The sequence below is a fragment of the Chlorocebus sabaeus genome, chromosome 7 (genome assembly GCF_047675955.1).
Source record: "Chlorocebus sabaeus isolate Y175 chromosome 7, mChlSab1.0.hap1, whole genome shotgun sequence".
Classification (NCBI taxonomy): domain Eukaryota; kingdom Metazoa; phylum Chordata; class Mammalia; order Primates; family Cercopithecidae; genus Chlorocebus; species Chlorocebus sabaeus.
The window spans coordinates 61,473,017-61,498,139 of record NC_132910.1 but is presented as its reverse complement, the minus strand read 5'-3'; the positions used below and the strand labels follow the sequence as shown (position 1 = coordinate 61,498,139).

Sequence of the window (25,123 nt, the reverse complement as noted above, 5' to 3'; positions counted from 1 at the left end):
CAGTCTCAAAAATTTCTTTCTCACAATGCTTTCTTCTAAAAACTGACTTTCAGAGGAGCCCTCAAGGACAAGACTGTAGTAACTCTGACAGGAAGAAAATGTTCCCATAATAGAGGGAATGCCAAAGTATAATAGTAAAGTCTCTTTTATGGAATGGTTCACTGCTCCCTAAAAGTTAAACATGTGCAGCTGACTATATAAATATAAGCAGTTTTCAATACCTTTAAGAAGAGCAAATTATTTGAGAAAAATAATATGCTAAAAAAAACCAAAGACCAACTAAGCACATAATTTTTCTTCTTAGGATGTTTTCTGCTTATAGGGCTGACAGGCAAAAAGTGGGCAGTGATGGGAAAGACGCCCATCCTGGTCTCCAGGGTCTAGTGGAAGCCAGCTCCCCTTCTGGGGTGCTGATGGTGAGATGATACTGCTGTTACGGGAAGAAGGTTCAGGAAGCAGGAGTCAACCATTGTGAATATTGAAAAAAGAAAGAGAAGAGAGCTGGAGTTCTAATTCAGAACAAGAAATACTGCCTTTTTAAAGTAATATTTTAAAATTCTTAAAAGTGATTTAAAATGCTGAGTCCAGACATTCTCACCCACCTGCCTATCCCGGCAAAATTTATCCAGCAGTCCCACAAATCGACATCACAAATAGGGAGATTAGTTGCACAGTTAAAGAGAGACATCCATGTTCCCCTCTTTATTGGATTGAGTAATAAAAAAGGATTTATTCCAGATGCTATTAAATTAAGAAAACCTGGATCATTTCAAATTCTCAAGCCCAGCATCGTCCTAATCAGGAAGGTCAGCTCTGCAGCCTGACTGAACTGAATGATTTTTAGAATCTCTAATGCAAACAGAGATTAGGGTGTAGAATATCCCTGAGCCAAGTCCCTCCCCTTCACTGCAGACCACCCACCAACCTACCAGGGCAAATCAGTCCTGGTTCAGACAGGCGTCCAGCACACGTGCAGGTGTAGCCGCCCTCTGTATTTGTGCAGTTGGCATTCTCTCCACAGCTGTGCACCCCCAGTTGGCACTCATCAATATCTGTCAGAAAAGACAGAGTAGGGGAGAGAAAAATGGGGTACAGAAAAATAAGAGGGTTTTACAGTTGGACAGCCTCTGGAAGAGGAGCTTCGTCAGCTTCTGTCATGCTCTATGTTCTCAGAGCCCTATGCATTTTTAGGTTAAAAGGGACTTTCACAAATGTTGGAGAGATGAAGTAGGTCCTACAATGCATGCCCATGCAGGTGTTCCTTTCCTTTTTTGTTTCTGTTTTTTTTCTTTTTTTTTTTTTTTTTTTGAAAGACTCTCGCTCGGTTGCTGAGGATGAGGTACAGTGGTGCGATCATGGCTCATCGTAGCCTTGACCTCCCAGGGTCAAGCAATTCTCCCAGCTCATCCCACCAAGTAGCTTGGACCACAGGCTCGCACCACCATGCTTGGTTAGTTCTTGTTTGTTTTTAAATTTTTTTGTAGAGAACAGTGTCTTGCTATGTTGCCCAGGTATGTCTCAAACTCCTGGCCTCAAGTGATCCTCCTGCCTTGGCCTCCCAGAGTGTTGGGATTACAGGCATCCTGAGAGAGGCTGGAAGCTTTCTTCCTGCTTTGAAGGAAAGGAGATTTCCCAGAGTTGGTGATTAGTAAACGACCTCTAGGCAAACATTTAGAAGTTCAGATCCTAAAGATTCATACTTAACTTTTTTGAATAGATATCCTGTAATTGGTATACATATTATATCAAATGCAACAGTTTTGCTTTTTTATGTAAGTATAAACTATATCAGAAAAACCATCCTTTCTTTCCTGACTACCCACCATTTTTTCTTTCTCAGTTACTGCCACCCTAACATTTAGGGCCTCTCTTCCTCTCAATTTTACATTACTGCAAGAACAGCCATACTCATTCCTGTATCCCATGTTTCCTCCATGCCATGCATAAACACCAGTGCCACATTATTCTCCCTCTAGCACAACGACGATAAACCCATCATTGCACCACTTTACTCAAATGTTGCCAGTGGCTCTCTGTTGCCTAGAACTTTGCTGTCCAACTTGCTAGCCACTGCCATATGAGAGTATTGAGTACCTGAAATGCATGTAGTTCATATTGAGATGTGCTGTGAGTATAAAACACACATTAGAGTTTGAAGACTTAGTACCAAAATAAAAAAGAATATTAAGTATCTCAATAATTTTTATACTGATTATATATTAAAATGTTAATATTTTGGATATATTTGAATACAAAAAATTTTATTGCAAAAATTCATTTCACCTGTTTCATTTTACAGTTGTAGTGTGGTTAGTAGAAACTTTGGGACAACACTGACTGACTGACCCTCTGCCAGTTTCACTGGAGAAGTGAAACCTCAGTGACTAACCCTCAGATTTTAGTCTTCCACAGAAGTAACCCAACCCATCTGTTACAGGCTGAAATGTGTCCCTGCCCCTCCAATTCATATGTTGAGCCCCAACTCCCAAAGTGACTGTATTTGAAGAAAGTGTCTACCAAGAGGAAAGTAAGGTTACATGGGGTCCTAAGGACAGGGTCCTAATCCAGTAAGACTGGTGTCCTTAAAAGAAGAGGAAGAGAAAACAAAAGAGGAAGAGAAACTAGAGCACTCTCCCTCTCTGTCTCTCTCTCTCTCTCTCTCTCTCTCTCTCTCTCTGCACATCAAAGAGGAAAGGCCATGTGAGAACACAGTGAGCAGGTGGCCATTTGCAAGCCAGGAAGAGATCCTTCATCCAAAACCAAATCAGCCAGCACCTTGATCTGGGATTTCCAGCCTCCAGAACCGTGACAGGATACATTTCTGTTGCTTAAGCCATCCAATCTAGGATATTTTGTTACAGGATACACTACCTTATCAGCCTTAGTTTCTGTTCTTCCCCTCATATAACCTAAACTTAGTGCTCAACTAGGCTACTCTCTACCCTTAATGGCAGTCATGTGATCTGTTCATGTCTGGACTCTTCCCATCCCTTCACATTTCTGCAAATGAAATTACTTATCCGCCATGCTCCTTCCAAAATGACACTTCCTCCCCGAAATCTTTCCCAATACCTCAAACAGATATTTCTCCCAGTTCTGAACTTTCATTGTGGTTTTTACTTAGCTTATGATGTGCACTCTTCTTCATCACTGATCACAGCTATATTTCTTTTAGGTCACATTTTCCTTGCAATCAAAGACTACCTTTCTTATCCTGATATTTCTCACGGTTTCTAATACTGTGGCCTTACTCTTAATAGGGGCCAAATAAATATTTAACACATTGAATTGCTATCCTGGATGGCCCAAACCAACTCTTTTATGAGTTTCTGTTATAATTTCAATAAACTATTACCTTGAGAGAGAGAGCTTTTCCAAAGCAAAGACAAAGATGTATGCTTGACCAATAAACTCAACTACTCTTAACAATAAGAAGGATAACACTTTTTTTTACATAGCACTTTTTATATGCCAGACAAGGTTCAAACTATTATAACTACATATATATATGGGGCGAGAAGAGAGAGTGAGAGCGAGCTGAGGGAGAGAGAACAGAGGAGCAAGCCCACCGCTTCCAGGGAGTCTGAGGACTCTGTGCCAACCACGCAGGCAGGGCGAGCACACTCCATTGCGTGCTTGCTACTGGAAGGAGATGAGTTAGTAACAGTGTGAGAAACCAGAGCCTAACGAGTTTAAACATCCAAGAAGAGATACCTTCCTTTCTCTTCAAAGGAAATTAAATATGAAGTCTGCTTGTCTAAATTATCTATGGGCCTGCTTAATTAGAGCAGTGACATTTTCCTGACTGACAGCCAAATATGTGCTTAAAAGAATGTTTACAGATGCCTGTGGATTCCACAAAACTAATCCTATAAAGGTCTGATTTAAATCAACCAGATTCAAAAGATTGATAGTTATTGATATTTCATCTTTAACCTTAACAAGTGGGAGAAAGCAGTATCATTTGAGTTTCTTATCAGTTTCTTATGTTTTCAGAAAGAGGGAAAGAAAATACTGAAAGAGAAGTTTTAAAGCGCTGTAAAACTTCAGATAATCACTTCCTCGTGCTTCAGATGGCTTCAGGCAGGTTTTCACTTGTACGTGATGTGATGCTACTGACACCTGGAAAGGTACGAGACATCCAAGACGCGAACTCCCAATCCAACGTGCCACACCCAGACCTTGCCACAGGACGGCGATTATGAAAGAGGGTTGAATCATTCTTTACTTGTATCTCAATGTCAGTGGCTTGACTCTTCCACCTATTGAACTTACCGAGAAGTGCGAGAGGAGCCCTTTGACAAGCCACACCTCCTTTTCTTTACGCACACAGCAGTGACTTCCAACAAACTGTCATCACCTCTGCAGTTCACCACATTTCTCTTACCAAATTCACTGACAAGTAAATGCTGTCCAGCTCCCCACATGATGGCTCAAGGTGGGAAGTATTGATGAGACACTGGTGTCACTCAAACCCCAGAAAGAATTACAAAGGCAGAGGAGTAAGCAGCCTCCAAAGGGGCTTGAAGCTGACTGGAGCAGTCATAACACAAGGGCACAAACTTGACTGTTCACCAAGAATGGAAATATGTCAGTTTCAGCAGTCGCACAACTCTTTAAATCTTGACATGTGTGTCACCCCAATTATATCCTGTCTTCTCTCTGCTTACTGCACCCACACTGTTTCCTGATTTCTGAGGCCTGCCTCTGCCCTCCTCCCTTGGCACATGCGTCCTCTTACCAAGACAGTGAATCCCATCTCCTCGGTAGCCTTTTGAGCACTGGCAGACGTAGCCGCCTTCGGTGTTGATGCACTTGGAGGAGGCAGGGGGGCACACTGGGACACCCATCTCACATTCATCTATATCTGTGGGCAAAATTAGGAACTAGTACAATATTTAGGCAATCCTGATATAAATGGGACTAGTTGGAAAGAATACGCATAATCCTATATTCAATTCTTATTCAGTCCTTTACAGGTGCTGTTTGCCAACATCAGGCACGCCCTGCATCTTGGACATAAAGTTCACAAGTTACTGCTGAATCAGTCTTTACAGAGTTCCCACCTATCCGATTAGGCAAATATGTAAACAAATCACTTTCTGCCAGAGTTTCAGACCGTAAGGACTGAGATCTTTCCAGCAGTCATTAAATTTTAATTTTGAGGCTATTAATATGAAAGAGGAACCTATCCATTAATCTATTCATTTGATTAAAACTTATGACCTAAGCTTCCGGGGAAAAACAACAGTTGTGCTTTCACTGGAATTGGTGAAGTCATAAACTTGACTTCAACTCAAATTCATGCTTCTGAAGCTAATTATAAATTCTTCCCCTTAATGTCAACTGCATATATTGCATAATCATAAAATTGTACTATAAACTCAATGTCGTATGTTTACATTTGTATAAATATGTTTATAGGTCTCATTTTCTAGGCATGTCATCAATTTATTTTTTTTAGCTAACATCAAATAACTTATTCAAACCTGTTGATTACATAAATCCTCCTGGAGCTTTTGAGTCAGAAAGAGCAGAAAGAATGTTTCTGGTTCACTATTGTCCAAATATGTGTATTTGCCCTTTGCTCTTACCAGAACATAGTTTTCCATCCCCAGCAAATCCTTTCAAACACTGACACGTGACATCCTCTCCCTCTGAAACACACCGAGCATACGTGCTGCATCCCACAGGAGCACAGTCATATTGATCTGCAAATAGCAAGAATCCCATGCAGTTATTTCCAGACAGAGAAGAAAATGGACTTTAATGTTCTGGTTCTGCAGAACAGTCCACCATTTCCTTTCCAAAGTTCTGGGACAGGTTAATCTCCAAATAGAAACACTTAGTTGACCTATAAACTACATCTACTTTAAAAGATCCATAGCTGGCTGGGTGCAGCGGTTCATGCTTGTAATCCCAGCACTTTGGGAGGCCAAGAGTGGATTACTTGAGCCCAGGAGTTTGAGACCAGTCTGGGCAATATGGCGAAACCCTGTCTCTACTAAAAACATGGTGGTGTGTGCCTATAGTCCCAGCTACTTGGGGGCTGAGGTAGGAGGATCAGGAGATTGAGGCTGCAGTGAGCCAAGATGGTGCCACTTCTCTCCAGCCTGGGTGACAAAGTGAGACACTGTCAAAAACAACAACAACAACAACAACAACAACAACAATGAGATGCATAGTCCCATAGCCATGTTTCTGTTTATGTGCTCTCAAAGAACTTTAGTCTTAAAGCACTATCTGATGTTCAAGCAACCCTATATGAACTTATTTATAATTTTTAAAAGCATTTGCAAATGTAAATTATAAAATTGCTAGAAGCAAATCAGACTCAAATTTGAAAGGTCTGTTGCTTATTTTAAAACTTCCCAACCATTTGGACAACAAAAGGAGTCAATCTATTCTTATCCCCCAAAGACACACAGACTAATAATTAGCAAGTAGATCTGTGCACCAACATGGCAAAGAAATTCAATCATAAAATGATTTACTGCCAATTTACTAATATCATATATAATAGAATATGTATGTCACAATGTGTGTTTATTATCAAGATTTATGTAGTGACTTGCACACCTCAAGGCACTTTTACAAAGTCATGAACCATACAAGTTAAGTGCAGTAAATGGATCATTTCATTTCATACTCCATTGAAATGCAAGTGCCCCGGGGGACAGAGTTACCTGTTGAGCCATGAACATGAGCAAGATTTTTTTTCTTTGCTTTACTTATGTATGTAATCATTCTCCAAATGCCACCCCACCCTACCTTTTTGGAGTCAGGGGAATCTGACATATCACAGTAGGATATAAATTATCATCTGTCTGTTCATTGGTAAGCTTGCTCATCTGAGTACAGAAGAGATTTCTTAAAAAGCCCTCCGAACTTGCTGATAAATTAAAGAAAGTCAAATGATCTAAGTAGGATTCAGGTGGCATGCGAATGCAGGCATTGGGTAATTGCATTTGATTTGCTTAGCTACTTGAGCAAGATTTCTCTTGTGGGAGCAGATGCCTTTCATGCTTGCTTGGTCATCTCCTGTCACTCATGACTCTTAGAGACGGATAAGTTCAGACCAAATCAATTATCCATTTAATTCAGTATTTATTTGGAAGACTGGCTCCCAAATCACAAGGCTGCTCAGAGTGTAGAGTGGACAGTATCCGATTACTACCCAAGACGTTTTAAATCACTTGCAGAATTATCTTAAATTAGAATATAATTCAGGATTTATTTGGTAACATAATAGGCAGCTGTGTGTAATGAAAAGCAATAGTTATGCAGTTGTTGGAGGGATGAGCTACAGCCAAAATTGTTGCTGTTGTTGCTGTTGTTGCCACAAAGGAGCTCTGGAATAAATAAATACCTGTGCGCACATTCCTCCTCTCTAGAACAGCAGTGACAATTTCTGCCAGGTCTATTTTTCATGATGGTTCTAAGGACTAGAATAAAAAGTGACCTTAAAAAAAACCCTTTGATCAAGATATCTGATCAAATATTTGATCAAACACTCTTTGATACATATTTAAATAAGGATGACAAAGAAAGATATTGTGATAATTTAAATAAGAATTAACCCTTATCACACTAGAAGAGACTCCAGGTCCTGTTAATAAAACTAATATAATTCGGCCGGGCGCAGTGGCTCACGCCTGTAATCCCAGCACTTTGGGAGGCCGAGGCCGGCGGACCACGAGGTCAGGAGATCGAGACCATCCGGCAGATCACGAGGTCAGCAGACCGAGAACATCCTGGCTAACACGGTGAAACCCCGTCTCTACTAAAAATACAAAAAATTAGCCGGGCGCAGTGGCAGGCACCTGTAGTCCCAGCTACTCGGGAGGCTGAGGCAGGAGAATGGCGGGAACCCGGGAGGCGGAACTTGCAGTGAGCTGAGATCTGGCCGCTGCACTCCAGCCTGGGCGACAGAGCGAGACTCCCGTCTCAAAAAAAACACACACACAAAAAAACTAATATAATTCATTCAAAAGTACCTACTACGTATTGGGCCTTCCTGAGAGCCAAAAATATGGTGGTGAAGAATAGGGCTCTGCTGTTGACAAGGGGCTCTGCTGTTGGCTGTTTTGTATAATTAGTTATTGAAGTACAAGTGTAGTGAGTATGACCAAGGAGCAGAACTGAGGTTCCAAGAGAGCTGCAATACGCAGCCGTCGCCCAGTCAGGAACTAGGAAAGGCTTTGTGAGCCTGCGGGCGGAAGGACACACAGGACTTTGAAGGGCTAAGAAGCACACCATGGGCTGAGAAAACAACTAGCGCACGTGTCCGTGTCTGTTAGAAACAAGGCCAGGGTGAGGGAAGCAGGCCACAGAAAGCCAAGGGTAACAGGGCTGGTGAGTCCTTGTTGAGTCTGGGGAGGTGTCTAAAGGTTGTTTCATACAGGGCCTAACAAGCCACGTGAAGAATTTTAGATTATACTCTAAAATCCTATTGTGGAGTTTTCACATTGTCTTTTAGCCATAGACACTTTGTTGATGTGAAATCTCACTCTGAAACAGAAATTAGACCCCCGAGCCTGACTTAGGTGTAAGTAAGGCTTCACAAGCTAGTACAACACAGAACACAATCCAGGTACGGAAATATGAGGGGTTTTTCACCAGGACAATCAATCCCCTCTATTCTGCACTAGGCTCCAGGTATTAAGCCAAATTCACAAATCCTTGATCACTTAATCACTCCCCCATTCCCATCCATCTGTCATTTAGTCTTTCAGTCCCTCAACCATGAGTCTTTCAAAATACACTCTATGAACCTTTAGGGATTCCTGGTGACTTTGCAAAGGTTCTCTATATCCCTAACATTGGTTTAAAGTATTTTATTCTATCATGCTGGTTGTCTCCACAACAAACTGTGGCCTTGAGGATAGGATGATATTTAGCTCATCTTGGTATCCCCAGCACTTAGCACAGTGTACGCCAAATAAGTTGCTGAACACACAATATTCCTAATGTTAACAAAGTTTTCCAGAGCGTCTTATTTTCACATGAATTAATTATTTGGTCATAATTTTCAAAAACCTTTGGTCAAGTCACTAACTTAATAGATCTTAGTCTCTCAGCTTTCACATCTGTGAACTGATTTGTAATGAGGAAATTAGAGATTACAGTTGACCCTTGAACAATACGGGTTCGAACTGCACTTATACCTGGATGTTTTTCAACTGAACACAGATCAGTATTATTGGTGAGATGTGAAACCTGCCTACACGGATGCCTGATGTTTTGAATACCTGGGTTCCACGGGTGACTGTGACTTGCATATGTGCAGATTTTGATATACTCGGGGATCCTGGAATCAATCCCCTATGGATACAGAGGGATGATGAAATATATAATCTAACATTCTCTGCAAATGTTAGTTATTGTTATTATTAAAATTATGAACCTCCTTATTTATATCTTATAAAAAAATCACACTGATAAGGTGAGGTAAGAAGTACCCAGAGCCATGTACATCAACAAAGTAGTTTGCAGACCACGAAAGTTGGGTAAAGCATCTCCCTAAATGTCCTAATGTGGAGTTTTGAAACCTTTTTTTTTTTTTTTTTTTTTTGCCACATACGTCTTGTTAAAATAAAGTGCTACTTAGTAAGACAAACAAATAAAATATTTCAAAGTCAAATTGCACTGCTTGAAGGGCAGTGACCTAAAGTGAAAGGACGGGGTTTGCAGAAGCTCTATGGCTGAGCTGAATCCAGCGGAAAACCACTGACCTCCTGAGTGAATATGGAACAAGAAAGACTTAGGTTCCCTAAAGCTGTTACATACTGAACACATGATTTGGCATTTTAGTGACAAATGTGCAACACAGAAGAAAAGGATTCCAACACTTGCTGTTTGTGGACTTTCTGCAGCAATTGAAGTGCTCAACCTATATTTGCTTATCAATTACTATCAACTTTTCAAGCTAATGGGAAAACAGCAAGGTGGACCAAATACCAAAAATATCAGGAGTGGATGGAAATACATTCAAATACGTTGTCCCATGTTTTACTTTTGTTTCCAGGTTACTTTGTTTCTTCACAGAACAAAGACTCTCATCCAAAGGCTCTCAAGGTGTCCTGTTTATGTCCACACTAATATGCAGCCATCTTTCTCAGGCACATCATTCAGAAGACACAGACTTAGGGAGTCCAAGGTTTGCTTCATTAGCCTTGTGTAGAACTTAGCCAATATTAAGTTAGAAAGGTAATTCAAAATTTCTCATTGGTAGGATGAAAACTGTTGGAACCAAAGCTATATTGGAGAACTGGTTATTCATACCTGACACCATGATTTCAGCCACTAGCATGTGTTGAGATTCTGTAATGTTATCTTCTGACACTCTAGTCTTCGATAAGGTGTCCAATGGTGTTACCTGGTTCTTTAGATCAACTTCACCACCTATTGAAGGTCAATAGATGCAATTAAATTTAGCTTTTCTGTTTCAAAAAAAGGTTTGATTTCATTTATGTTCATGACTATTCATTGGTTGTGAGTTCAGACTCATTCTTACAGTAAGAGGATTCAGAAACACTGTCAGGGTCTTGGTGACTTAGTAAACCTCACCCTGCTATCCCACACCCTCTCATTTTCACTGAGCACTTAACGATTTAGGGGATAAGGAACCAGTAGGGAAGAAAGATAGGACTCTTTCAGGTACTGGCAAAAAACAAGAGTAAAATACCAAAATCCTTAGACCCTTAATCAGCTCATAATCACAGCCCACCGTTATTAAGGACAAAATAGATGATCTCCCCAACTTGTCTTCCATACACATTCTTTCTCCTTTATGCTGCTTTCATGCTTATTTTAGCCTGATTTTACCTACATCTTATAATATGAAAGGACATAAAAAGTCATGATTTAATACAGGCATAAGATTCATGCACTCCCCACTCTCAGAATGAAAGAAATGGATTCTGTAAGACAGCAGTTTTCTAAACTGTGATCCACAGAACCCTGGGATCATCCTTCAGAGCATCCCTAAAGTCATAATCCTTTTCATAATAATACTATAAAGTTACTTGCCTTTTCCCACCATGTTCACATTTGTACTCATATGGCAAAAGGAATGTGGGTAACAGCTGGTGTCTTAGTATAAAAAAAGGAAATGACAGCAAAATCTACCAGTAGCTGAGCTCTTCACTGCCACACACTCATATTTTAAAAAAAAGAAAGAAAAAAAGAAAGGAAAAGAAAAAGAAAAGAAAAAATGCTGGGCACAGTAGCTCGTGCCTGTAATCCCAGCACTTTGGGAGGCCAAGGCAGGTGGATCACATGAGGCCAAGGGTTTGAGACCAGCCTGACCAACATGGTGAAACCCTGTCTCTACTAAAAATACAAAAATTAGCTGGGCATGATGGCACATGCCTGTAATCCCGGCTACTCGGGAGGCTGAGGCAGGAGAATCTCTTGAACCCTAGAGGCAGAGGTTGCAGTGAGCTGAGATCATGCCATTGCACTCCAGCCTGGGTGACAGAGCAAGACCTTGTCTCAAAAAATAAAAATAAAAAAGAATTGACTGGGCAGGGTAGCTTACACCTGTAATCCCAGCACTTTGGGAGGCCGAGGTGGGAAGACCACTTGAGGCCAGAAGCTCAAGACCAGCCTAGGCAACAGAGCATGACCTTGTCTCTACAAAAAATAAAAATAAATTAATAATTTAAATAAATAATAATTTAATAATTTAAATAAATTAAATAAAAATAAAAACAAATTAGCCAGGCATGGTTGTGCATGCCTCTGGTCCCAGCTACTAGGAAGCTAAGGTGGGGTCCCAGCTACTTGAGCCCGGATGGGGCCAAGGCTGCAGTGAGCCATGATCATGCCACTGTACTCCAGCCTTGGCAACAGCGGGAGACCCTGTCTCAAAAAATAAAAATAAAATCCAGTTTCACAAGAAGATTGTTGTGAATCAATAAGAATTATTAATTTTTAAAACGCTTGACCATTGACTACATAGCTTTTAACACTCTATGCAATAAAATAAGAAATACGTATAAATTATTTCAATGCATACTAAAGTTATGATGGTTAACTAGAGGAAAAACATAAGTAATTTTTGAACTGTGAGCTGAAACTAGCCTCTTTTTTTCATTGCACGTTATTTTGCTTGAAAAAAAATGGCTTAATAGCACAGGAAAACTGTGCTTTTAAGACTTGGGTATGTAGCAAACACTCACTTTTCCTCAAAAATGAATGAAATGAGCCTATCACCTCAAGGAACACAGCTGGCAATAATTGTTGCCAATGTCAGATACCAAATTGCAACTAAGCTTTAGGAAGCTACTGTCTGTCCAGTTTAAGCATAGTATCAAAAGAATAATATCCAAAAAAGGCACCTAAAAGGGCTATTATAATAGCCCTCTTCCAACTCTATGTCTGCGTGAGGCCAGACTTTGTTCACAGATTTCAAGCAAGACAACACATGATAACAGATTTAACATAGATGTAGATATGAGAATCCAGCTGCCCTCTACTAAGACAGACATTCAAGATATCAATGTAAAAGAACGTTGCTCTTCTCACTATATATTTTTTGCTTTGAAAAATATACTTACTGCAGTTATTTTTATAAAATGTGTATTAATAGATAATAAATTTATTGTAACATCAATAGATATTTCTCAAATCATGTTGTAAATTTTCATATCATAAATATTGATAGATATACATAAAAACTCTTTGAGGTTCTCAATAATTTTTAAGGGTGTACAGGGGTCCTGAAACCAAGAGGTTTGAAAACTGTTGATCTAAGGCAACAATTAATAGAAAGTTCTGAAAATCCAAAGTATCCAATTCTGGTCCATGGCTAGATTCATTTATTTTTCATCAGTCTGTCACTTTACTTATATTTACACCATGCCTACCAGATTAAATATAAATTTTTTAAAAATTTAATAAAATGTAAATTATCTTTGGTATATTTCTGGTGGAAAGATATCAAGGGGTGAATCCACAGATGCCCAGATTGTTTGGGTGCACATTCAAGGGAGACAAATCAGTACTACTGGTTATACCTCACACTTGGTTTACTCTTCCTCTTCCTCAAAGTCATATCTAGTTTGTAAAAAAGTACATCTTCTCAGGCTGGATTTCCCACATTTGTTTGACACCCTAAAGTTATTTTTTATAAAGGACTTTGATTTTCTTATTAAGACTTGTCATGTGATAAGAGATCATATACTACTACCTCTAAAATTGAGGACATGAAACTTCTAAACAAAATGTCTCTGAACATTTTTGTGAGGTGATAACATTTTGACATTTATTTCCAAGCCTGGGACTCACTCCACTATAAATGGGGAGGTGGAGGGCCTGGAGCTTAAGACTTTTACCATTAGAGGTCAATTAAATTTTGCCTATAATAAGAAACTCAAAACTCAGCAGAAGAGAACAAATAAACAAACAAATTCTTAGCATTCCTAAAAACAGGAGAGCTTTTAACATCCAAAATATTCAAAATCAGCAAAAGCATAGGGATTGATGTACAGCTGTATTTCTGAGCCGAGGTTAGGTAATTTGCTACACAGTTTATTATATTACCTGCCAACAGCTGATGACCATCCAGAGCCAGACACGTTTTCCCATCTGAGGCTTTCACAAAACCTTCACGACACAAACACCAAGCAGTTCCAAGCCTCTCTTTGCAAATATGTTCACAGCCTCCGTTTTGATATAAGCAGGGATCTGCTCCTAGTAGAGAAAAGAGGCAAATTTGCAGGTAGGTTTGAAGATGAAAAGGATGCCATTAATGCAAGTCTACAGCTTGCTTTTAGGGAGCTACAGCTTTTAGGGAGAGAAACACAGTGTATCTAAACAGAGGGTTTATCAACAGCTATTTCAGAAGAGTTCCCCCAAGGAGCCAAGGATTTTAAGATAAGCCCAGAATGTTATTACCTTATTAGTACTGAGTAGAGCCAGTACTTTTGTTCAAGAAGCTCTTTAGTCAAATGTGATTCTTATTTCCTAACTCATCATCTCGTCAAACTGATGAAGAGCAATTCAGAAAGAAGAGCTACTATAAAATGTGAAATGCTTTTTCCATTTGCTCACTCCTCAGGGGTACGGAAAGGTCCAAGTTTTGACAGAAGCTTCCACTGCCGTTGTCTAAATTGCCTGCCTTAACCCAAGGCTCTTTGAAATGTAGCAGGTAAGTAAAAGTTGTTCAAGAAAAGAAATGAAATTGGAGAGATAAAGCCCCAATTACCAAACTACCAGATTGTCTTAAACAAACCTAAATCTTAGAAAATCTTAACACCTACACAGTTAGTGAAAATTACAAAATCCCCTCCACCCCCACCCCAACTGCGTGGCATCAAACAATTAAAATAGTTGCGGATTCCAGCCAAGGAAAGACTGTGTAACATCTCCAGTATGTACCTGGTTTTGCCAATGGATGAACCACAACCAGTGAGGAGGGCTTCAGCATGCTGCCTTGGAGACGTACTCTATCTTTGCCAGTCTTCTTGTTTACTCTTATTACTGATGGCATAGCCCAATCTGAGAACCACACATAATCCTCAAACACGGCTACAGCAAATGGGCGACCTGGAAACAATTCAAATGTGTTAAATACACCTTCTTTGTCTTTGCAATGACTATTTACAAAAGGACCAGGCTTGAAATTTACATGACATTCCTACACTAAATCAACTATTTAGCTACTCAGCAAGTTATAAGCAAGCCACCGACTTACACATCTGCCTCAAGAAGAGCCCACATGAGGAGGGAACGTCACCTTAGAATGGGAGCATAGTGGCATGAGGTCCCAGCAAGGCCCATTATCACCCAACATTTGCAGAGTGGGAGAATGTGGGCTGATCGTCTTCCTAGCACCATGAAGGAGGCAAAGGTAGAATTTTCCCTGTTTAGTACATCTGTCACTATATATAGACTAAACTCGAGTAACATATCTTACCACTCTTTGCCTTAGGTTCCTACTCTTTTGAACAGCAGTGATAAGCCGTAGATCAAATTCACAGGTTGTTGTAAGGATTTTTCAAAATTTGAGGTAATTGTATGAGAGTCTTCCCACATTCCCATCTTCACCAAGACATTTGCCTGCATTCGTCCCCCAACTTCTTTCTCCTCTCTCCTTATTTAATATTGACATGTGTCCCTGATGTCACTCTTCCTGCTTTCTCTAGGGCCTGGATCCATCAACAACCACTCCTTTCTCTAACATCTTCCCTCTCTTCATTCCACCAGCTTCGTCCTTGTCTACTAATATCCTCTCTCCCATCTTCATTTCCTCATCCCTGTGACCCCTCTGGCTGCTCTTTGTCTCTTTCCTTCCCTTTTTAGCCAAGTTTTTGAAAGAGTCATTTATTATCTACTGCCTCCATTTTCATGCCTCCTACTGACAGTAAGTGGGCATCCTTCTGAGCCCACCTCCACCAAACCTACCTCTCTGAGCCACTGGAACTGCTCTGAGAAGGCATGCAAGTATTAAATATGCAAGGGAATGTTTTAATGTACTATCCCAGGTGGTTAAAGACTAAAGATAAGGAGGCTCAAGTTGATGTTTTAATCAAGGCTGCTCACATTCCCACGGGCCACTCTTTTTGTAAACGAGCAATGGATTTGGCAGATGCGAATGAATGTCTTCCCCTACTGGTGGCAAACTCAAATAACTTGTGGATACAAAGCGCCTCCACTAATCACTGTTGATCAGGGTCATTAAGATTCATTTTAGTCTCTGGCCCTTTGTCCCAAATTAAAGCCTGAAGTACAGCAAGGGAATGTTTAACATAACTATAGTTCTTTTTTATCAAGGTGAAAAAGCATAACAGAAAACTTAACATCTCAACCATTTCTAAGTTCAGTAGTGTTAAGTGCATTCACACATTGCTGTACAGCCAATCTCCAGGATTTTTTCATCTTGCGAAACTGAAACTCTATGTCCATTAAACAACTTCTCATTTCCTCTCCCACATCCCCTGGAAACCACCATTCTCTTTTCTTTTCCTATGAATTTGGCCACTCCAGATACCTCAAATAATTGGAATTGTACAGTACATGTCTTTTTGTGACTAGCTTATTTCACTTGGCGTAATGCCCTCAGGAATTAATCCATGTTAAAGCACATGTTAGAATAGCTACAGTGTTTAAACAAATACCCTACACTAGACATAATCTTTCTTATTTTTTGTTTACAGAAGAGCCACAATTGCATTTTAAATTAAGAATATCTTCAACCTTTTAAAATAAATTTTTAATGTACAGACAACATTATATGTTTTTATTGTGTACAACATGATGTTTTAAGATATATATACATTGTGGAACGGCTGAATCTAGCCAATTAACAAATGCATTACCTCAGTTATCGTTTTTGTGGTAAGAGCACATAACATCCACTCTGTTAGAAATCCTCAACTAGCATTTGGGAAGCCACCACATATATACCAGTAGATGGCACTGTAATGATGGGAATGTTACTTACACAATTTAATATAATATTATTTGATAATGGCCTTTAATAGTCAGTTGTATTAGTCATGTAATATAGTAGCAATATAAATGATTCACAAAGTATCTGCTATGCTTTTTTGTTTAAAATATGGTGTCTTCACATTCTGGTTAGGAATTTTCAAATTCCTTTCTAACTTTTTATGTCAAAGGTACAATTTTACGTTTATTTAGATTATGTATTTTTTGTTTTTTGAGACGGTTTCACTGTGTCACCCAGGCTGGAGTGAAGTTGCACAATCACGGCTCACTACAGCCTCAACCTCCCAGGCTCAAGCGATCTTCTCATATCAGCCTCCTGAGTGGCAGAGGGATTACAGGCGCTCACCACCACGCCCAGCTAATTTTTGTATTTTAGTGGAGACAGAGTTTCGCCATGTTGGCCAGGCTGGACTTGAACTCCTGGGCTCTTGTGATCCTCCCACCTTGGCCTCCCAAAGTGCTGGGATTACAGGTGTGAGCCACCATGCCCAGCCTGAATGATTTTTTTTTTTAAATAATGTATGTGTTCTTTACTAGATTCCTTGGCTTTACAGATATCATATTTGTTTTACTCTCCACTGTATCTCCAATTCCTATAATGTCTCAATCAATACCCCTGAAGTAAATGGATGATAAAGTCTAACTTTGTATATAAGCATATCACTTATTGTGAAGTATATCTTTAACTTTTAGAGAATCTTAGAAATACATAAAATTTTAAATTATTCTTATCTTGAGCCAAAGAGAACAGGCAAAATAGGTGTCTTATACAGATTATTAGTTTGTTAGTTTCTTCCTAAATGAGAGAAACCATGCTTTTTCATCTTTTCAACCAATTTCTAACTCTCCAAAGCATCTTCAACACTTCCCTAGCTCTCATTTTCTATATGCAATCTATTACAAAATCCTCTTATTTTATCCACAATAATTTTTAATACCATAATCCTTCATTCCATTTTTAAATGACAGTGTTCAAACTCAGGCCATCACCATTTGTTGCCTGGACAACCACTATAGGCTTCTAACAGATTTCCTTCTCTCCAAATTCCAATCGAACTCCTATACTTTACCTAAGCAGCTATCCAGAGATGCCAATCTTAACATATACATTTTATGTGCAAGAACATTCAACGCCCCTCTACTAAACTCAGAATTTAAGTTTAGTCAACATATCCTGGCAGTACTAACATACAAAGACCAATTTTTGCAGCCTTATAATGTTTTGTCATCATCTATTTACCACAAGGCCTAGTTTAAATACTGTCTTTGTCATTCCCAGAGTCAAAATAAATTTCCCACTGCTTATATAATTTCATAGCCATTTTGTACTTCTTTTAACAGTTGGCATAAGCTACAATGTTTTAAAGATATTTATGAAAACATATGACACCCCATGTAAAATCTGAAAATAATAGAAGAGGAAACTATATTAATCTTTGCACATATTACCAACTGATATTCATTCATACCTAAAAGTGCCTACAATATCACTGTTGTGAAACAACATTTTCTAAAACATAAGAAACGAAAACAGCTGAACCAAGTTCTTATTCCTAAAAGAGTTTAGAAAATTTTAATATTTCATTCTGATTTTGGGACTTCTTGGAAAGAGAAATGATTATACAACACTATTTTTTACCCAGTATTCCAATGTTAAGGTAAGCCTTGTAGCTCATGATTCCCTGGAGAAGTCTGTCTCTATTCCATATTCACCCATATGGCTAAGTGGTGTGTGTGTGTGTGTAAACATATTTTGTATTTAACACTCATAAACACTCAGTCAAGATGAAGAAATCACCCATCCCAAAGCCTCACCTACATCATTCTGGGTAAGTCTTCGGCGTTTTGAACCATCCAGATTGGCCATTTCAATCACAGACTGCTTGGCATCGCACCAATACAACTTGTCAGTTAAGAAGTCAATCGTTATTCCATTGGGCCAGATTAGATCAGAGCTGGCTATAACCAGTCGGCCAAGGCCTTGGAGGGAAGAACTTTCAATTCGTGGATTAATCCCTGTATCCGTCCAGAATAATCTCCTTTAATCAAGAAAGCACACAACAAATAATATCTGCATGAAAGAAATTATTCTGTTCTTTCATCTTGAAAATATCAATGTAAATTACTTTATGATATATTAAAGTGGTACACTGAGGAATACAGAAGAGATAGCACTGTATGTTGGACAAATAATTTTGAAAAGCAGAACAATTAACTTGTCTATGTAAAGCATCTTCGAAAAGAAATGTTTAATTAAGGCTCAGGTCATTAGATTAAAAGAGAAATTAGTTTAAAAATTGCAATAGTGACTAATCAAATAGTCATGAGTAAATAGGCTTGAGTAAAATATTCTTGAATTAGCATTGGTACTGCACAAAGGCAATGAAATCTTGCTAGCCTGTTCTGTTATGCATATGTAAAACTCAATTTGTAATACTACAACATAAAGGAAAGTTCATATTTATCTGTTATCCAGTTTTATGCAATGTACTCTATTAACTCAGTTAATTTCAACTTCCATAAATCAGGTGCTAGGCACATTTTTTTTTTTTTTGAAGTCAATATGGTTCATATTTTTTTATTGGACTATTTAGAAATGGTTACATTCTCACAGTTTTAATCATTTGGCTGAATCCAAATCAATTATCAACTACTATCAATATATTATCTCCCATAAATCATTGTGAAATTTCCAGTGTAAATAAAATAGGGTGGGTTTTTATCTTCGTTTTTTAATAACTAGGAATAAATCCTTTATTGTCCTTAAATCTCTAATCTCTAAATGAAAATTTGTCCGTAATTCACAATTAACAGCATAGTTTTCTAACCTTTCACAATTTCAATTTTCTGTCATCTAAAATCTAGGAATGACCTATATCTTATGATTTTTCTAAATAGAATTCATAAGTCATACAATCCAAATATCCTTTTCTGCTCAGTAAACAACAATGCAAATTTTTAAAGAAAATAGATGAATGAGCTTGAGTCTAGTCGGTTAATGAATTACAGTGCATTTTTCTTTCAAAAAGAAATTGAATTTATTTAAAAGAGCATATTAACAATAAAATTATTATACAAGAACAGAAAATCAAGACATTAAAAGCATGAGGAATTCATCCTGAAGATTTGAACAAATTGCATGGATTTTCTTGGTTTCTGGTTTTGGACACTAGCATATCAACCATGAACTGTCACACGACCTCTGCAGAGCAGTGCCTTATTTTTACAAATACCTACTTGGCCATTGGATGAACAGCAATTCCTCGTGGTTGAGAGATGTTCTCCTTAATGATTATTTTGGGATGTTTTCCATTTAAATCACTCCTTCCAATCAGAGATTTCCTAAAATATGTGCAAAATAAGGGAGTTTGTTATAACAACTTTACTTTTCAAACAAAAATACTCCTTTCTCCTCTTTGTGAAATGCAAAGACAGGCATTCTAAACTAGCTCCTATTTCTCTCTTTCTCTCTCCCTCTCTCTTACTCTTTCTCTCTCTCTCCCCTACCCACAAACAAAGTAGCAGCAATAAGTCCACAAATTTTATATTATTAAACACTCTTAATTAACATCTCAATATTTATTCCAGGTAATGAAAATACCCAATGACAGGACAAGGTAAAAGGGATTGCGTCAGTGGCTGGGTGAGGACATTCTCTTTATAACTTCCAATCTCCTGCTGAAACCAGTGGAAGCCAGAAGCAAAGAGACTGTTAGCCTCATGGGATCATGAAGAATAGGGAGACAAGCCAGCACAAGGACAGTAGGTGGAGATTTACATTGGCTTTAATTTTCTTCCATTTAATTCGAAGACAAATGGGAGTACAATTGTCCCTCGGCATCTGTGGGGGATTGGTACCAGAACTCTCCAAGGATGCTCAATTCCCTGATATAAAATGGCAAAGTATTTGGATATAATCTATGTGCATTCTCCTATATACTTTAAATCATCTCTAGATTACTTATCACACCTAATATAATGTAAATGCTATGTAAATATAGTTATGTTATTGGTTTTATTTGTATTATTTTTATGATTGTATTCTTATTTTTAATTTTAATTTAATTTTTGAATATTTTTGATCCAAAGTTGGTTGAATCCTCAGATGTGGAGCCTGTAGATAAAGAGGGCCAATTGTACCAAAATATTACTTGCTAATCTTTACATTAAAAAAATAACCTGACCAGGCGCGGTGGCTCACGCCTGTAATCCTAGCACTTTGGGAGGCCAAGGCGGGTGGATCACGAGGTCGGGAGATCAAGGCCACCCTGGCTGACATGGTGAAACCCTGTCTCTACTAAACATACAAAAAAATTAACTGGGCATGGAGGCGGGCGCCTGTAGTCCCAGCTACTAGGGAGGCTGAGGCAGAAGAATGGTGTGAACCCGGGAGGTGGAGCTTGTAGTGAGCCGAGATCGCACCACTGCACTCCAGCCTGGGCAACACAGCAAGACTCCATCTCAAATAAATAAATAACTCAATAGAATCTGCCAGGGTAGATTCTTATTTCCTGATTTTTCTATTTATTTGTCAAACAAATATTTACTGAGCACCTACTGTGTCAGGGATTGGTCTAAGCATCGGAGATACAATAGTAAATAAAACCCCTGTCTCTGTCCTTATAGAGCTCATAGTTCAACAGGAACAGAGGCAGAGGGAGGTAGAGGTGGGTGGGGAAGAGAAAGGGTTAGGTGGACTGGATGGGAAGGGGAAGAAAATGTGGAGGGCAAGGGAAGGAGGAGAGGGCGGGGGAAGTAAGAGGGGAAAGAGGGAGAGGAGATTATAACACAGCACATGAAAGCACATGCTGAGAGGGATGTAAACAATGTAATTGGAAGACTCAGGGAGGGTGACAGGGTGGGTAGCCCAGCCAAGCAGGGATCAGAGAAGGATTCCTGGAGATAATAACAAACGAGGATGAGAAGCAGGCAGTCAGGCAAATGTGGGTGGGGATGGAAAGATTACTCTAAGCAAGGGAATGTACACGTACAAGTTCTAAAGCACAAGACCTAAAGAATGTGGGGCAGTCATACTTGCGCTTTAGAAAGTTTGCTGTGGTTTTAGTGTGAAAGGGCAAGGCAGGCAGGAGATGATGGCGAAGAGATAAAATAGTAGCAGGAGAAATGGAGAAAACTGGATGGATTTAAATGCTAAACATGACTCTATAGCATCCCCGCCCCCTTTAGGAACAAACAAGAGACACTGAGCAGCTTCTTGGAGCAGGCGGGACCACAGGCAGAGGGGACATAAATAGGGCTAAGAAGAGCCTCCCTTTCCCCATGTACTGCCTGCTTTCCCTGTTTCCTTGCTGCAAACCAGGATATATAACCACCTTTAATTCATTCAGTAAACATCTGTTAAAGGCCTCTCACTTTGCTCTTGAGGGCAATGTCTGCATGAAACAAGCCTGCCTAGAAACACAAAGTAGGGCCATTCCCTGCTCCCGGTTTTACAAAATGCTCAGGAGACCTTCTCAGGTGGCTGGTTCACCAACTATTTTCTAGGCACTGTGTAGGGAACAGCACTCTATGCACAGGGCCCTATTCACAGGCAGTATGCAGAAGAGAGGTGAAGGTAAACCTGGCTCAGTGCCTATGCTGGGTTGGGAACACTTTGCAAACTACCAACTAAAGGCAGTAGAGAATTTGAAACCATTTCTACTCCATTGCCCCTTTAAAAAGATAATTTTACTCCCGGATGAAGTGGTCATAGGAAGGATACTGCTGGGTGGAAGATATTTTTGAACTTAATGTGTCAAGTTCTGTTCTCAGACACAACTGTCACTGTGCCTCTTCCCTTGGTGGGAGGAAAGAAATTCTGAGACCACTTGCTTGTGACCAGCGGAGATGAAACTGTCAGTTCTGATCTCATGATGATCTCTAATCATCTTAGAGATGAGAGATATCATCTCTAAATTCTGTTTCAGGCAGGAGTTAGGTGATGAGACGAGAATGACATAAGCTCCTGACTGTGGAGCTGTCTCAGGGAAGGATTGCTGGAATTTACTTTTATTGCTCCCCCAAGGTGTTCGCCTAATAATATACTTCTCTTTGATTCAGCTAGAGAGCGAATCTCAAACTCCAGTGTTGGTAATGAGAAACCAAAGACCAGCAGGGATATTTGGGTTCATGGGAGTTCAAGCATCACCTTTAATTGAGTGGTGTGTCCTTCTCTCTCTAACCATTATCTGATCGTCCCAGTGCCACTGAGATCCTCCAAGAGAAAAACTCACCCTCCTTCTAGGGTAAGAGGTGTCCTTCAAGAACCCTAGAAGAGTGATTTTTTACCTGATATTAGTTTTTGTTACCTCAAAAGAATAGGTAAACAGATAGCTTATATTTTTACCCTCTTGACTCTTTCCTGGGCAATTGACTTTAGGAATCAGTATTCCTTGATACTAAATAACAGCATTACCATTGGAATTTTCAATGTGCTTCCTTCCCACATTTAGATGTTAATTTGAATCTGTCTTTTCCTAGGCCAAAAATGAACTGCAAGCATCCCACTTTGCCTCTTTTGATTGGCTAAGAGTTACCATGTGATCTAATATTATGAGATTGGAATCTCAGTTATTTAAATCCAATTTCTAGGTAATATCAAGGTTTTCAAACCATAAACCTCTCATTTCCAGACAAATTAAAGGTTTTCTTTTAGCAGCTGCCTTTAGAGCCAGGAGGACTTAAGAAGGGCTTGTTATTACTGAAGCCAATGAACAGGGGAATTTAGGGTCTGATTCTCCAGGAAACCAGTGGTGCCTGTCTATCTCCTGAACGCATTGCCTCTGCAGCCGGTACCATGGTGCTATTAATCAAACACTGTTAAAATTAGAGGTCCTTTGTGAATGTGGGGAAATATGAGAAGACTTGGCATCCTTAGTGGACCCAAGAGTGGTTGACATCTGTCATCCTGATCATCGTTTACCCTTCTGAGAACAACTATGTACAGCTCTGTTATTATACACAGCTGACATTTAAAATATTATTTTAAGTAGGTTCAACACAGAGGAGGTCATTATTATGATTTTTATAATTATTACAACTGAAGTTGATTTTAATTTGTCACATGACTCTGAGTCAACCATATGTTCAATCCACTGGTTTGGGGCGGTGGTACATCTCTATGACTATTAAGAGAACATGCTTTGCAAATGGCCATCCTTGGGTTCCAATTACAGATCCATATGGTACTTATTGATTGCTTGACCTTGGGAAAGTTATTTTCTCTCTCCAATTATCAATTTTCTTAATCTTTAAATTGGAGATAACAAAACTTACCTTTGGGGATTTAATAGTGTCATGGATATAAAGCACAGTATCTGGTGCATTGCAGTTATTCAGCAAATAAATACCCAAATAATAAAGAAATGAAGGTGTGATTAGATGAACAAATGAATGAATGAAAGAAAATATGCTCACCTTGGATGTAAAAGGGTCATGTTATTGATAACCGATAACCACATCATACACCTGGTTGATTTTTTAAAACCTGTTTCCCATGGATTATCCTGATTAAAAGAGACATTCTGGGACATAAAACGCCTACCCCCAAGCATAGAAACCCATTCCCTGGGACTTCTCCCTCTGTGTTGGAACTGCTGATTTCACAGAAGTGAAACCCTCATTCTCCCTTCTTTTATTTTACATGGTTGCATTGGTACCAGATGTTCAGGATGGCCACCATTTCACTTTCTGGTTTTCAGTTGCTCTGAGAATATATCCCAGAGCACACTGCATCTCTAATATTATCCTGGGAGGGATCTATGGTTAACAGCTTCTCTTGTAGTTCTGTAAGGAAGTGGGCTCTCATTAGCACACATAAGGGAAAAAGCCACTTCCTTCCTGCTTCCTGCCATTCAGTTCTGAGGTTCATGCAGACCACATACACACCAAATACAGGAGCCCTTCCTGCAGCTCTGAGAGTGGGGTTTCACAACTGCACTCTGGTTCTGTTTTTTCCCACAGAGGGAAGTATAGAGCATCCCTCTTATCTTATCTCATGCACTTTCCTCACAACTCCAGCTGAAGTTCTCCTCCCTCCTTCATGCTTGTTTAACAGGGAGTCAACATTCTAGTCTAAGATTTGTCACTTGCATGCCGAAGCTCGTTCCATGGTGGTTCCCTTTGGGAGTGTACACCTGTCATTTGGCAATTACTTATGTGAGACCCTATGACATTTCTTGAACTGCTATTTAGACCAAGAATTTGTATTAATTATTTTGCTGGGGAAATACCCAGCTAAACTAAGAACTAAATGAAAAGATGGAGCACATCTTAGGCTCCTCCATGTCTCCCATGTCACTTAGGAGAAACCTTATTTCCATAGCAGATGCTCAGAGAATGCTTATTGACTATATTCAGACAGGTTTTGAGTTTCCCTGATAACAATAGCCTGAACACAGGCTACTTTCTTTTTATTATTATACTTTAAGTTCTGGGATACATGTGCAGAACGTGCAGGTTTGTTACATAGATATACATGCGCCATGGTGGTTTGCTGCACCCATCAACCCGTCATCATCATCCATTAGGTATTTCTCCTAAAGCTGTATCTCCCCTTGCCACCTACCCTCCAACAGGCCCCAGTGTGTGATGTTCCCCTCCCTGTGTCCATGTGTTCTCATTGTTCAACTCCCACTTATGAGTGAGAACATACAGTGTTTGGTTT

At 39.4% G+C, this 25,123-nt stretch overlaps 1 protein-coding gene across 2 annotated transcripts in view; it reads right to left on the bottom strand.

Annotated features, from left to right (window-relative positions):
• EGF (epidermal growth factor) overlaps positions 1–25,123 on the bottom strand; it is a 101,433-nt gene that overhangs the window by 18,958 nt on the left and 57,352 nt on the right. The window contains exons 12-19 of one of the 2 annotated variants that reach the window (XM_007999539.3): positions 19,696–19,800; positions 18,274–18,497; positions 14,386–14,553; positions 13,549–13,698; positions 10,285–10,404; positions 5,595–5,711; positions 4,742–4,867; positions 930–1,052 (exon numbers count right to left, since the gene is read on the bottom strand). In XM_007999539.3, the coding sequence (XP_007997730.3) occupies positions 930–1,052; positions 4,742–4,867; positions 5,595–5,711; positions 10,285–10,404; positions 13,549–13,698; positions 14,386–14,553; positions 18,274–18,497; positions 19,696–19,800 (1,133 nt within the window). The remainder of the gene's footprint in view (positions 1–929; positions 1,053–4,741; positions 4,868–5,594; positions 5,712–10,284; positions 10,405–13,548; positions 13,699–14,385; positions 14,554–18,273; positions 18,498–19,695; positions 19,801–25,123) is intronic. The other variant, XM_037990891.2, reaches the window with a different exon arrangement.